Source organism: Blennius ocellaris (genome assembly GCF_963422515.1).
Source record: "Blennius ocellaris genome assembly, chromosome: 12".
Classification (NCBI taxonomy): Eukaryota; Metazoa; Chordata; class Actinopteri; order Blenniiformes; family Blenniidae; genus Blennius; species Blennius ocellaris.
In genome coordinates, this window is record NC_137661.1 from 21,422,165 (window position 1) to 21,438,289 (window position 16,125).

General features: G+C 39.4%; 1 protein-coding gene across 2 annotated transcripts in view; it reads left to right on the forward strand.

Annotated features, from left to right (window-relative positions):
• Positions 1–16,125, forward strand: part of ddah1 (dimethylarginine dimethylaminohydrolase 1) — a 79,629-nt gene that overhangs the window by 50,128 nt on the left and 13,376 nt on the right. For both annotated transcript variants that reach the window (XM_080506138.1, XM_080506137.1), the window contains 2 exons: positions 6,958–7,057; positions 10,412–10,485. In XM_080506138.1, coding sequence (XP_080362264.1) covers positions 6,967–7,057; positions 10,412–10,485 — 165 coding nt within the window. In that variant the 5' untranslated portion in view covers positions 6,958–6,966. The remainder of the gene's footprint in view (positions 1–6,957; positions 7,058–10,411; positions 10,486–16,125) is intronic.

Below are 16,125 nucleotides of genomic sequence, written 5' to 3' on the forward strand. Positions count from 1 at the left end.
GGGGGAAGGTGGGGAGGGGCTGTCATGACTTGGTTAACCACAGGTATGTTCTAACATACTCCAAAGATTTGTTTGGATAACGTATAGGGACAAGCCACGGAGGGTTTGTTTTTCTTTTGGCTGCTGCTAAATGAGTTGTTGTCATTTCATGCTGTCGTTTGAGGCTGTTACAGTGCTACCTCCCGGAAGGTGCTGACTTTAGGAATTTGACAGCATCTTCCTTTTTTTCTCCCAAACAAGTATTTATCCACCTGTTTGCCTCAGTCATGACAGGTTTTTATTGTCATGGTGAAGAAATGCTCAGTGATGTATTGTCTATATCAAATATTATGCCAAAATGCACACACATTCATATATAAACATTTGTATATAGATATAATGTCTGTACATGCAACTTTTGTGTTTAGTGTTTGAAGAGCATTTAAATAAGATGTGGATGATTGTGTTTAGCAAGTTCCCAAATGTGTAATTTTAGAATCAGAATCTTTTTGCATATCTCCAAACAGAATGAAAGGATAGTTAAATTGACTTCAATGAATAAAATTAAGTTAAATGTCTATATCTACTTACATATATTTACATATATTAGTTATCTGCCAGATGTATTGTTGCATTGTTCGTGCAATTCATCAGGTAAGATGTCTTTCTATCTTTAAAAAAAATTTTTTTTTTGCATTTTTAGATGCAACAAAGTTCAACAAAGAAAATGCAAGCTGCCAATACTGTGCTATAATGTTGACTTTGTACAAATTATTCTTTAAGATTTTAAATGGGTTATTAAAAAAAAAAAAATAGAATCAGGTTGATCAAAAGAGAAGTGTTATAGGTCAATTCTGATTTTTTTGGGGTGGACTTGCCAACTATCGTATTGCCAATTAGAACACACCACCTCTACATAATAAGAAAGGCGATGAGCGTGAAATGGAACCAGGCTATTGATGCAATGTAAATCACAAGGAGACTGACTTCAGATGTTCCTCCTTCTTTCGATAGAAGTTTACTGAAATAATATAAAACCTGTTGTTCACTGCAGTCCACAGCCTTGGCTAAAGTTACCTTGAACTCAGTGGGAAGGACGGAGTGAGACAGCAGCTTCCAATGGATTGTCAATCAGCGAGCTCACTGAAGTAGCTGTAATTATTGTAATTTTCAAATTGTAATTAGTTACTAACACATTAGTGCCAAAAAAAGACATGTTACAGTTTTACATTACTTCAGAAATCGTTATTCCAAACAATGAGTGAGATTTTTCTCCTGTTGGCCGTTCATTCAGATATTGAGCCTCTCGTCTTGAAGCACTTTGTGAAACTGCATTCTTGTGTCTTTCCCACAGTAAACAAAGGGAGTCTTCTGTTTTTTTACATGACGTCAAAAGCAAAATACCTGAAGCGTTCAGATAGCTTTATCCACTCAGTTGTTGCATTGCTAATGAGATTTGTACATTCATTTTGGACTCCATGCGGTCTATTGGACTAAAACGCAGTCATTATTCCCATTCTGTTTCTCCACCGGTCATTGAACTTTCCTCTGCGTTTGGCCTCCGCTATCTATTACGATCATCGTCTGTGTCCCGAATGTCCAGCCAAAGACTCAGCGATGACGCACAAGGCTCACTGTTCAAACTTGTATCCATATGTCCTTACAAGCAACTCACTTGTTTTCCTTTTCTTTGGCTTAGCACGCATCTTTTTCAAATTGGGGACCACGACTTTTGACTGAATGTTTATTATGTTTTTAATTAAGTCCTTTTAAAGTAATTATGAGGATGTTGTGTATCAAGTTACCTGCAATTATCTGACTTTGCAGATCCCCTTCAGTTCCATGGAATATTTTAGCATCTTTAAAGCTTGTTGTTTTTAATTTTCCAGATCTTTGCTGACGTTTCACTGTTTAAATTCCACAAACAGCTTGTGTCTACTTAACTTTTAACTTGTTTACCATGGAGCACCAACCTGTTATTGACTGATATTTCTTGGAGGAGGTCATGAATACCAAAACCAACCAACAAACAAAAAAATTATAAAGAAAGGATGTTGCTTTAATTGATCAAATACTCACTGATCGTCTCGCTCTCCAAAAATCTTATAATAGGCAACTGTTGTCTGATACATTTCCTGTGTCATTCCAGACAGATCCTGTGTCTTTTTTCACTCATGCATTGGTCTTAATAACGTCTCTGGTCAAATTCATCCCATTCATGGTTGCAGAAAACTCAACAATGACACAACCGCAAACAACCTGGTTTTATATGCCACGTAACATACTTTGCAAATTGATCAACAAAGGCTGTGAGATGTTGTTCAGAAAGGTTAACCTCCTTGTTTGTGAGACTCCGAGGAATGCTGTATCCCCTTTATAGTGGAGCGTGGGACTCTGTTGCCTGGTGTAGGGAGGCTAGGATGACCCTCAGGAATGCCATTGTTGTGTACTCTGTTCCCTCTCCAAATGCACTGTGCTCTATCGGACTGATGGTCCTTTTTAGCAGAATGCGATATCCACGGGTACCAGGGGCGAGAGAGGGGAGAATTGGTCCATAAAAAGCCCCCAAATAAAAGGCTGTTCTCTCTGCTCTGTCTCCCCTGTCCTGTGCTGGAACGGCAGGAATGCGGCCGGCAGACCGACTGGCCCTCAGAGCCTTCAGTCTCTAATGAATTTTAAAAGGCCTTTTTTCATTCAAAGCAGGGTGCTGGCTAACAGCATGTCGTCTGGCCAGGCACTCAAGAGAGGAAAAAAAGAGGGGAGAGGGAAGGAGCACAGGGATGGCTGACGGTGGGAGGAAGAAGGGGGAGAAGGAGCACTGGCAAAGTGAGTTGGCACCTAGGCAGGGTCGGGTATTGGATGTCCCTCACAGTAAGAGATAATAGGCCACTCTGCATGAGGAGTCACTATAGGTGCATTCTTGACCCTGCCACCAGGGCCTGAAGAGAAAAGACGATGGGAATGTGAGTGACAAAGAAAGAGCGTGAAGGAGGTGAGGATGAGAAAAAGTGGAGTGAGGGGAGAGTCGGAGACAGTCGAGCTGCGGTAGTCTGAAAATAAGTGACAAAAAAAAAGATCAAGTCATCAAGTGCGAGCCACTTTTGTACCTGATACTGATCAAATGTGTTTTTTTTTAAATGTTCTTGCCAGGAGCTGAATTATACATTGTTGGGTTCATCATGGGTTTCAATCCGGGCCAGGCCTTTCTCTCTGCGGTTTGAGTGTTCTATTCCATGCATGCCTGAGTTTACTCCAGGTAGTCTGGTTTCTTCCGACAGTCCGAGAACATGAATTTCAGGTTGATTTTTATGTGTGTTGTTGTCTGTCCTTAATACATTCACCCTCACTCATATGGGATTTTCTCCAGCAACCCACCACCATGAACAGGATAAAGCAGTATAGAAGATGGATGGATGAAGAAATGTGTGTGATATACTAGAACTGTGAAGGTATTTCCATTGAACAGTTAGTTATGTAGCACAATTGTAGGAAGCAGGGGAAACCCCTAACATAACTGTCAAAGGTTCATGAACATAAGCCTGGTTTTAACACGGCTGAGGTTAATAATTTCACTATCGCACCTGAATAGAAGGTTGTGAGCCCAAGCTTGTGTTAGCTTTGTGTACTTTTTAGTTCCAATTAAAAATAGAAGGGATATAATATTTATTCTTTGGAAAGAGCTCTGTTTAGTGTTTACAACACAGGCCTAAAATCAGCTGACATTGTGGATGTCATACTGTGATCTCTTTGTGTCGTCGATTATGATTTCATGAGGTTGTTTGTGGAGCCTTACCAGCGTTTGGGTCACATCGCCTCCTGTGATGTTCGAGGAAATGCCAGAGCGCTGAGGTAAATGACTGCTTCAGTCTGACAGATTCCTGGGATAATGGCTCCTGTGATACTGAAGACTGTGGTGTGACACAGTCACATTTGTTAGAAATAAGGGAATGTCGAGCTCGTCGGCTCATGGCTTAGCTCGGTTATTTTTTCAAATTGTGGTGCGTGTACCACCATGAGCTCCCCCCAGTGGTACATGGAGACAAGTCATGAGTATATATTTTGAAATTAAAATGTATAATATTATCAAAACAGTGCAAAACTTAGAATAAAAAAGCATAAAACGCGTAACATTTATATTTACAATAAGCATTTAAAAAATCAGTCCATTGCTAACAGGGTAAGCCACCGCTACTCAGCCGTAATGGTAGAGAAATTGATATTTTCTAAAGTCGTATACACTGTGAAATGAACTTCTGCCTTCGCTAATTTGTCCTCTAACAAGTATCAGACAGTTCTCATCTTTTGGGGCTTTTATAGAGACATTTCTTCCTTTTTATGGGTAAGGGGATTTGTGCACTCTGGATATTTTCAGTGCCTGATTGATCCATTTCTCTCTTGTTAGTAATTTTCTTCTTAAATTAAATCAGTGGTGCACATAAATATTTTTACAATGACAAGCTTGCACTTCTCTGCAATGACACACAAAGACAGCACAACACGTGACTTGAGCAAAACAACAAACCCAAAGTTCTCCGTCACCCATCTGGATTGTTCCTAAGACCCTGATTCAATCTTTCACTTCCCATCCCACAAACCAAACTAAATAAAAAACAGAGTGGCTTGGAAATGTACAAGAAAATACCAGCATGATTAAGTGTTAGCTGTAGTCAATGTGCCCACTGTTGTTGTCATTGCCCTTGAAACCACTGATAATTTTTTTTTTTTTAACTCATTTACTTTGGAGGGACAGTGCGTTCTTCCCTCATCAACTAAAGCAATAAGATGAGCTAGAATGCCTGTAGCAAAGATAAAACAGGAGGAAGGAGGAAAGTTTGATTAGTTTGCGGGATTCCAGTGTCTGGCTTCTGGAAAGTCAACGACTTGGAGGAAAGCCATTGTGGTTGGGAGCTACTGGGTCATGAGGCCATTTAAAGAAACAGGGATACAAATGAAGAATTGTTTGGAAGAAAAAAAAACTTTTCCAAATGAGATTGTTCCTAAACTTTGAATAACAGAGAAGCCAAGACATCTCTGTCGCCCACAACTTTGTTCAACTTTTCCTGGGAGACCCAGACCTGCTCCCAGGCTGACTGAGATATCTCTCCAGATCTCGCCGGGGTATCCTCAGCTGACCAAAGGACTTTGACCCATTTGGCTGTTTCTGAGGGTCTTTGGCTCCTCTTGATGTTAAGGGCTATGCTCAAATAAGAGTTCCAATTGAGGCCTAAAAGACACTTATTTTTACCCACTTGGATCTCCAATCTCATAATTGTGTTTATCACAATTCGTGACAGTAGGCCAGGAAGGGGTTAAAGCAACCTAATCTTACTTCTCAACTTAAATCTTCACCACCACCATCTGCTTCACTTTCTTACTGCTTTACTGAAAAGTAGTTCCGGCAATAAACTTGTTCCTGACAAAAGTAATTATAAATGAACTTCAATTACTTTTAACTTTCTCCATCCATTAGAAATGAATGATATGCACGTATTTATACTCGTGCTCGTAATAGTGACAGGTTTCAGGACCTGTGTCACCTGATTCAGGTGATGTTACAGTGGTTAGTAAGAGGAAGATCCTAGATATGTAGTTTAAATGGCTGCAGTTTTCCTTGCACTGTGTATACACGCTGCTGCTAATGTTACTTACAGTCAGTAAGTTATATACATTTTTGGAGTAATGACTTAGTTTAAGACTAGTTTGGTGCTCTTTCTTCACTGGCTGAGAATTAAGTGAAACATAGTGAATTGTTAAGCAGCTTTGGCTAATTCTGAAGCCAATAGATAAGAGCAATAGTGAAAGAGACGGTAGCTTTGCAACTCCACAACAGTTTTTATGTACACCAAAAGTAACAATCTTCAGTCCCTAACTGCCAAAAACAGCATGATAGAAATCTATTATGTCATAACAGTATATCCCAACACTACTCATGAATTGTCAAGCTCAAGTGTCATCCACCTTCGTAGCTAAAAATATGATCTTGGCTTTATATTTGTTTTTACCATAAATCCATGTTTGTGCAGATGACAATATCTTGGGGCACTGGTGTGCATATGTGTCTGTGTGTGTGTGTATATCTATGCAGGCCTCTGCTTATCTGGAAGTGCATGACGGTCCACCTGGATGACCTCATGGTTCAGCTTTCCGCAGATGAAGAGAAGCAGGATGGTTATGTTTGCCACAGAGCACACAGTGAGCAGGCTGAGGTCATGGCGAGATAGGGCCTGTGGAAACACTGATGCTCTTGCTAACATGACTGGCCTTGGAAACTTCTCCCACAGGAACCCCAAAAAGCAGGACAATAAAAATCACCCTGGGCGGTCAGACGGACGAGTGGACTAGCCAATGTTCAGCCAAACCCCCCCCCCAAAAAAAAAACCTTTTCTTTTCCGAGGTCTCAAGATCAGCAGAGCACACATGCATGCAGGTGAATGTGAATTTCCTGCAATTTTCCATCAGGGAAGATGGTTCAAGCTCTATACTAATGATATCCGGGTGGCAGCCATCCTTGCACTTCCTTCCTGTAAATATATGAAAGGCAGATGACCCAGAACATGAGTGGCGGAAGACGCGTTACTGGAGTTTGTGCCTGTCCTCCAGTGTACCCAGTTTCCACAACCAAAGACTTGTAAAACTTTTAACGTGCTTCCTACAAAATGACATCATTTCATGGCTCACTGCAATGATGTCAGCTCAACCTGTTGCAGGGAAAAGGTTTTGTTTCATGGCTCTCAGTCTCAGCGACCTGGACCCTGTTTAACACTCTGCCTTGCAGAAATTCAGTGAATATGCAGGGGGGAAAAAAAGACAAGATTTTCATCATTTTGTTTACTTATGTCTGATTAGACCACGTTCAAATATTCCCCAAGATAGGAAATGCTGAGGTAGCTTACTCTACGTCATCACGACTCAGGCTTTTGTTTAATATTTGCAGATGTTTTAACTGTATTTCTGCTTTTGTCCCTTTGGTTGTTCCAGACGGAGACAATGAAGGAGACTCTGAAGAATTTGAAGCTTAACATTGTGGAAATGACTGATGAGAATGCAACGCTGGATGGAGGAGATGTCCTTTTCACTGGTTTGTCACTCTGCCCTCACTCTCTCTCTATTTTAGGATTCATAAACATTCCATACCATCAGGCCATTGAAAGATGAGTCTTTTGTATTATTATTGGACAGTTATTTGCATATTTTAGGATTAAACATAGATTTGATTACATTTCCTATAAAATTATATAGAATAGAGGCAATTTAATCTATCCCTCTCTATATCGTCTATGCCGCTTTGTCCAACTTTGTGTTGTGAGGAGTTGAATCCAATCCAGCTGGCATTGGACAAGTGTTAAGTTACACCCTGGACTGGTGGCCAGTCCAACGCAGAGAAACAGACAACCACATACATTCACACCTATGGTTTACACCATCTCACCTAATCCTGGCGTCTTTAGACTATAGATGGAAAAAGGAGTACCCTGAGAAAACCCACCGCAATGTAAAGTCTGCACAGAAATGACCTAAATACCAGTATTGACCCAGGGGCCTTTTTGCTGTGAGATGAGAGTGGTAATCACAATGCAGCCCTTCAATCTTACAAATTGTTGTTAATCTAACACTTTGGTATACTGTGGTATACTTGTGACAAAAAGGGGACAAAGACACATCATGAAAAAGTGAACAGGAGTGGAATGAAAGACAATATGAAAACACAGGAAAGGCCGGACGCCTGATAGCCTGCAGAGAAATGGTGAGTAACCTGCAGGGCATGTTTGTAGGAAATGGTGGTCACTAAAAACGTGGACTGATGTCATGTAAGTGACCGTAAGTACAAAAATAGTGTGTGATTTTGAACAATCTCATAAAAATGTGCTTACGCATTTAAAACTACCTTCCAGCTAATCAAACGTGTTGTATGGTGGTTACATCGGTCAAGCTTGAGCCTGATTGAGCAGTGAAACTCTAAATATTCAGGAATTCTTTAAGAAGTAGCTCTTCATAGCCATTGGTACCCAGATTATAGCTTTATATTTTCAGAAAGGTTGTTGAGCCCCATCATTTCTGTGGTTATGGCAGAGTTAATACAGTTATGTTTGGCAGTACCTTCACCATCCTGTTTTTCATGAACACACATTATATAACATGATATGTAATGAGAAGCCTACAGGATAATCATGTTGGTGGTTATTATTTCCTTCATCATTTCACATATATGTGGCAGTGGTGGCTTAGAGGTTAGAGAAGCGGACTTTGGATCTGAGGTTCGCGGGTTTGAATCCCTCTGCCAACAGGTTACCACTATAGCCTTTACCACACAAGCTCCCCGGGCACCGCTGGTTGCTTATTTTAGGTTTTCTATTTAGTTTGTACAGTAATGGAACGTATAAAGTTAGAGGATGTTTATTTAATATATTGTGTGTCGGAAAATCTTTATTCGGCATATGATTTGCCATTAAATGCATGATTATGATGTATCTTTTTAACTGCACAGTCAAAGTCTGCAGCAAAAAAAATCGGTAAAGAGCAAGTTAGCTGAAAGCAAAGAAAAGAAAACGGGAGTTGTGCTGCTGGAGGAATTGGTCTTTCTTGGAGTTATATTTAGCAGCTATTAAATGTTTTACCAGCTGCACTTTCACTATATAAAGCTTTCTCAGTCAAGTTTGCCAGAGATCAAAGCATTATATGACTAATTTTAGACAGTAAAATTTACCATGACTATACTGACAAGAACAAATGTTTAAAAGCTTAGACACATGTTTAATTGAAATTATAGCTTAGTAGGAAATACTTAGTTGATCTTTTAACAAGACAAAAAGACACAGACTGGTATCACATTTCGAAGTTCACACTACTTTCAGGACTTAAGCAACATATTGCTTTATAATTAATAATTTTCTTGTTGTTCAGCCAGCAAGATCTCAAATCAAGTATTAACTTCGAGCTGCGATTTCAGGCCACTGGAGCTCTGGAGAACACTTTTTGTCGTACAGGAATGAATTTTCTAACCTCACACATTAATAAGGCATTCAAAATAAAGAAACGTTGCACAATTAGCAAATGTTGCAGTTTGCAGCATTTGTGAGGAAGTGTTAGTTTATTAAATTTTTTTCTGTTTGATCTCTAATTAGACGGAAAAAAAGGGCTTCTGAAACAGAGCAAAAAGTAATGTAATTTTTTTTTTTATATTCACACAATTAAAAAGGTAAAAGATATATGCGGTTTGCAATGGTTATTTTCTCTTAAATATAGCTATCTATGCTTTAAAGGAGTAGAAGAAATCAGGCTCAACCAAGTTAAGAAAAGGTCCAGAAATATTAAGTATAAGTAAATGCTTGAGCAAAATCACTTTAAACTCAACATTTGTCATAAATTACGTGATTATAATGCACTTATCATTAAATAAGACTATAAATAAACGATATCAATGTTATGTCATGAGCTTCTTATTTATTCACAGTGTACCGTAGTTTGTTTTTTGCTGAAATGTCACACTATGATTTATCACAAAGTTAAAATAACTTGCAAAGCGTCGGCAAGAATTTCAATGACCTGCAAATCACATGTTACCTGTAAACCTTCCGTTTTTATAAGGACTACTGTACCATTAGAGTGAAGATATAGTGGTAAACAGGAAACAGAAGGGCACAGTGAAATAGTACGACCTCCACAGTTCGCTGATGGATGGCTGAGGTAGCAGACGACGACGTGTCTGCGAGCCTGCATCTGTGCTTGGGATCCTCTGCACAAACATTCCTGGGTGTGACCTCGATGACCCGGTGCCTCGGTACACCAAGCCCCGTCTCCCCCTGAAAATACTTTTGTTCCAAAAACGGTTGTGTACTGTCCCGCACTGCGTACTGTTCTGCGCTTCTGCGAAACGTACCGCGGCATCCCCTTGGGCATCGGGTAATAAACCTGATGAAGGCAGAAAGTTGAGAACACTGTGGTCCCTATTACATTTTCTGTACATTCTGTTGCCGCCTTGTCTGAAGTCAAAATGTAGGTCAGTGTCGTCTGCGTTCGGCACAGGCCAGGGGTAAAAAGCATAGTACACTTAATTGGGTTTTGAGACGGTGACTCTGGGCCGTGGCTCATTCCAGGCTGAAATCGGTTTCACATGGCAGAGTAAAAACATTTCCTGTTGGCAGGGCCCCGGCTAATGGCTCATATTGTAAAGGCTTAGCAGCAACATTAGGAGACCATCCCTGAGCTCAGTGTGCCGCCGCAGCCTTGCCAGCCATTCATGACTCTTGTCTGTTTTTGCCCCACCATATTGACCAGTTGGCCTCCCTCACAGGCCTGCGTTGAGTCACAGTGGGGAATGCAGTGTTCAGTTATTGTAGCATCACATACTCATTATTAAGGTTGTTTTGTTTTAGAATTGTAGACTTTAGAGATTCACATTTCTAGAAATTCATTTCAAATGTCTCTTTTACAGGTCAAGAGTTCTTTGTGGGTCTTACCAACCGGACCAATCAGAGAGGAGCAGAGATATTGGCCGACATATTTAAGGTGAGCCGACGCGTTTCGAGCATCGTGGTGTGAGAATGACGAATAATCTGCCTGAAAATAGGTACTGAAATTAAATTGTAGGGAGAACCTTGCAAATCTTCATCATCAGGATTCAGCTCACGCACTCCTTTTAGCTCATTAGCATGTGTTGCAACACATTTATGTAGACTTCCTGGAGAAGTTCAGACATTAATCTGTGTTGCCTCGGTACATTTCCAAGAAACAACAGTTTCATTCAAGTCAATTACGAAATCATTATGCATTTGTTAAGATTGATTTCAAAACTTTACACTTTACATTACAGTTACAGAAAAGTTACAGGTGCTTTAGACTAAATTTCTGATTGTCATTAAAACCCCATTCAGGTGATTCACAGTATGAACACATTTTTCCACTCAAAAGTGTTCAATTTGAAATACTGCTCTGAAAGCAATTCCGTTTCCTATCCTACGATTCTACCTTCAATATCACATCTTACTCTCTCAACCTCCGATCAAGTATCCTTGGGCAAATCGCTAGAGTTTCTAACTGATCTGGTACCTCAAGTACCTCTGATGGCAGAATTTGCTATTGGCCTTCAAAGTGGTTATGTGAGTAAAACTGCTCAACTGCACAAAATGATTAAAGTCCTTTTATAGTATTATAACATGAACATCTTTGAGGGCCTGTTTTTGCATCTCACAACAATATCCCCATAATATTCAATCTCTAACGTACAGAAGGAACCTGCAAACCCCAGGGTTTGTCTCACTGTGAGGCAGGAGCGCTAACCCCAATATCTCTTAGCAGGCATGTCTTATCCTCATACAGTGGAAGCATCTTCATAAGCATCAGGAAATAATTCCTTCTCATGAGTGAAATTTCAGAGGATACTAATGATTATTTGGGAGGCTTCTCACTGCAAGACAAAGATTGGATTCTTTGAGCACACATCCACCTCTCTGAATTCATGAGCCGCCGTCTGAATCGTTCCTCGATGAACGTCTTCTGCGAGCAATCACAGGTCGCAAACAGGAAAGGAAGAAATAAATGGGTAATCAATCATAAAAAGGTTTCAACCAGGAAGGCAATGATATCATCACTCCATTCTTCCTGGAGTTTTTCTTTCTTCCATTTTGCACTACCTCCTCTTTCCTCTAATTCAATTTCTTCGCCCGTCCGTCTCTGCCTCAATCCAGTCGCTGGTCTTTCCCACCACTTCTGCTCTTTTCCACCCTCTGTCACTGCATTTGCTTTGCTGTTTTCTTTCTGGATAACGGCAGTCTGCATCAAGGCGACACAAAAGCACTTAATTTCAGCAGAATAAAAATAATAACAAAAGTGAAAAGACCTATCGCCGAACCAGTTGTCAGAATGCTGCAGTGTGTCTTTATCTGTTTTCACCAAGTCTGAAAATGAATGGGCTGAAAATGATGGAATTGTGCATCTACAGATATAAATGTAACCCAAAATACAGAGAACAATTATAATAAAAGAAGTGCTTTTGCTTTGTTGTTCTGTACAACTGGAGCAGAGCACCGAGGGATTGATCGGTGCAGCTGTAAAGAGTCCCGCCGGCAATTAATAGTTAGCGCAGGAGTCCGGGCCTCAGCTGGCTTCAAGGCATTTTTAAATCAAGTATTGATGCTAACCTCCGTCAACTCTGTTCACTGTGATTAAACATGCAGCTGATGACATGGCTTGAAAAAAAAAAATGGATTTCATTAATTGTTTTATGGACAATTTCTCCCTCTGTCGTTATTAATTAATCCAGTGCGCCGCCCCACTTGTCGCCGCTGTGTTGAAATACCGTTGAGGTGAGCCACTTGCAGGGAGGACAGTTTACCACAGTTCTAACTGGATGTCGTCGAGTTGTATTAGTAGTTTAATGGAATACATTTAGTGTCACTATATATGTCAATATAAAAACAGCTTTCATTCTTTTCAAGCCTTACATTTATGAATACTTGAGTTTCACCTCAATGTGTCACAACATAACAAAACCTGGTATTGGCTTGAGTATAAATTTTAAATCTAAAAACCGACCTTTTTAAAAAAGTGTTCCTTTTGAACCTAATAATCCCTACAATTTTAACAGGTTTTTTTTATTTTTACTTACCTTTTGCATTTTTCCTGTAGCACTTTGAGATTGTTTAAATATAAATTGCATTACTATTTATTTATTTGGAATACTGGGTATGTTACACAGATTCACACATTGATTTGCTGAGCTTCTCAGCTCCCACATTATATCCAGAGTCTACACATCTTGTCTTCCCCCTGATTTTTCCTTTAATATGACTTAAACCTTTCACCTTTGCCAAGCTCACCATTGTCCACTCACATCCCTCAGAAAATATCAAAATCCCAAGCATTGCTGAAATAACAGGAATCAGGGTTTACAACCTGCAATCAGGCAACGGACCGCGTGGGTCACGGACACAAACGGTTCCCATCCAGCTTGTTTTGCTGTCTTTTTGAAGCAGCGAATTATCAGTCAGCAGATTTATGTGAATTCTTGTGAGCAGCTGTGTCGAATTCAAAAGGCTGGCTAGTTCAGAGGTGGGGTCATAATGTCAGGAGTTGAATGCATTACGGTAACTTTAATCACTTTATTGTAGTGCTTCCATCTTACCATCTGCATCTGATTTGAATTCCTCATTATGGATTCCTCTTGTGTTTTCTATCATCTTTGATAAGGCGGGACTTAATGATGCGTCCCAGGCAAATGACACTAGGAAAAATTGCTTGAGCGCCAATTATTGTTTTTTCCGCTTTTTATCAGATGGATTCCTCCTATCGCTGTTGTTTTTTCCTTTCATTATCAGGTTAAGGATCGTTTGTTGCCAGGTTTGTTTAGCCCTCGGCAACTGCGTACAGATGTCGACGTACTTTTATTTAAAGTTCTCTGCAGAGGTCAGAACAATTGCTCTCATTGATGAAATCATTTTATATGGGAAGTAGAATAAAAGTAAAAACACTCCTTCTATGTTGACTCCTAATCTCTGTCAATAAAACAGACATGTGTGCAATGTTGCTCAGTCAGCTTTTTTGGGTTAGTTAAGGTCAAAACATATAAGAAAAGAAATGGTCTCACTGTCTTTATTCTCTTGATAATTCATCGTGCGTGATAATGAGAGTAGGAGGATTTGTATTTTTAATTTTACACAAAAGATCCTGTTTATGGAGGGGGTGGGGGGGTGGGGTGAAGAAAGTTCAGATTACATAATTCCCATAAGACCTGCTTGAATCTTCTAAAGAAGTGCCAAGAAGAGAGTTCAGAAAAACATCAAGGAGGTGATTCAGAGTTTCTTTTTTTTTTTTGCATGATGTACAGCCAAGTGTTGTTCTGTTATTCAGTCCTATAATTCATGGTGCTTAAATTGAGTTTATGATGTACAAATATTGACGTGACAAGTGTTAACATGGAGCTGAATGAATAATGTCACACTCACGGGCAATCGTGGGGAAAAAGGTATACAGTAATCTATAAGTTGTATGAAGGTAAAACCCATGAAACCCCTTTCAAAACATACTATATGATTAGGAAAACACATGTATTTCAGTACAAAAAGCTTTTTTTTTATGAGGCACAACTTATAATTTATTCAGTCATCAAAATGTATTTGCATAAATTTGGAAACGAAAAAACGTTTGGGAATAAAAGCCTGAAGTTTCATATCCTATCATAACTCAAATTGCAGCTCAGCATCACATCAAGGTTTAGAAATCTCAGCAGAATCAAACTCTGGCTTCAGCGACTCTCATGAGACTTGAAGTATGTGAAGCTGTCACAAACCGTGATTCTTTGCATAAAAAGGCACAATCAATCACCTGTACAGTGAGGAAACTCCTCCAGTGAGTGAAAATCAAAACAATGTCAGTGATAGAATTGATGGTGTTTTGACAGGACATGCTGTAATTCTTCAGATATGAACGGGAAGTTTTTTCGGTAAAGAAAGCAGCTTAAAAACCGGTATTTGAACAAGCAATCAATCCAAAATCAACTATTACAGGCCAACAATAGTTATAATACTATAGGTCCTTACAGAGTAATGGATTGTACACATGACCCTGCTCTGTACAAAGAGAGATACATATCTATCGGTTTGGATGCAATTTGTCTGTTTTTATCTTCGTATTCAGAGATTCAAAGGCTTCTTAAGTTTCCTCATATGTTTTCTTAGTACATATTTATGCGAACAATTATTTTCCATCGTTTGTCATACCATATGATTTTTTTTTTTCACAATGAATTATATCATTATACATTGTATCATTGTTTTTCTAATGGGTTTCAAAAGTGCAGGTCCTCTTGGAGAAAAATAAATTAAATGCCCATCCAGTAATCCACAATATCTACATTTCAATAGATGTTAGTGTAGTGTTGTTTGCCTGCTGCCTGAATTAGATTTTATTTCTCAATACCGCCACACAGTCCTTTTTGAAAAGTGTTATCTAAGATTTTAATTAAGAAGAAGTAATGCAGCAAGAGATGTTTAGTGTCAGTAGCAATTGTTTCAAGTGTTGTTGTTTTTTATCTTGTTTTTGTAAAACTTTTGATGACAGTTGGTATGCAGACTCTCTGAAGCCAAAGAAAGTGTTTCTAATCAGGCTTAGAGCTCCCCATGAGCCCTTCAGAGTGACATCATCTCTCAGATACTCCCGCTGTTTCCACCAATGAGCTGTCCTCCACTTTATTCAAATGTCACATTAGACCCTGTTTGATAATTCTGCACAGTCGACTGCAGTGCTTATTCTGGTCTTTTCTCAGCTCTAACAAGAGTTGTAAAGAACTTGATATAAAGTAACAAATCACCAAAACTCCACTTGTTCTGGCACTAGATAATTTGAGACGATGATTTGTGTCAGTTGGGTCGGCTCCAGCCTCCTGTGACCCCGAGTCGGATGAGGCAGTGTAGAAGATGGGTTGATGGATGGGCTGTAACTGCGATTTATCAGCAGCCTTCGGTAAACATTAGCTCCCTTTTAAATAGGCCTGTCTGCTGCTGTGGATGTTTAGCAGCTTATCAATACTATTTTCTCTCTGCTTCTCATTTCAATTAGTTCATGAAGCAGTTTATTTCTTGAACCCTTTAAATCCAGATACTCCTCCAGTTTAGTGATGTAACCCCATTAGCTGCTACATTAGCAACAACTATTCTTCCTAGGGTTAGGGAAAATCATGCATCCACTTCACAATAGTCTTAGATAACACAACATAATGCCAACAGCACACATTCACGAATCTGTACCAGTAGAGAGAGAGAGAGAGAGACGACCAAAACCATAACAACTGTATCTATAATTTTCGCGTATTTACCTTTTATTCCATGATATATCGACAGCAAAATGTCAAGTCATCTCTTTGCTTCACGACACAAGGTAATAAACAATCTGTCACTTTGAACCAAATAAATGTGTTTATTCACAAGAGAGACCAATTTGATGGAGAGTTTATCAGTAGCGTTACAGCGTTACAGTCTCCACCACCCTCAATTAACAAGGTACTTGTTATTGTCATTAAGTGGTTGTAAGTTAGTTCCGTTAAAGTAATCACGTAAAGTAAAGTAATCAGTAATCATGACCCCAGAGATGGCTGACATTCATTTCATGTGCTTTATCTCCTGGGTCTGTCTTGTCTTTATGAAACTTATCATC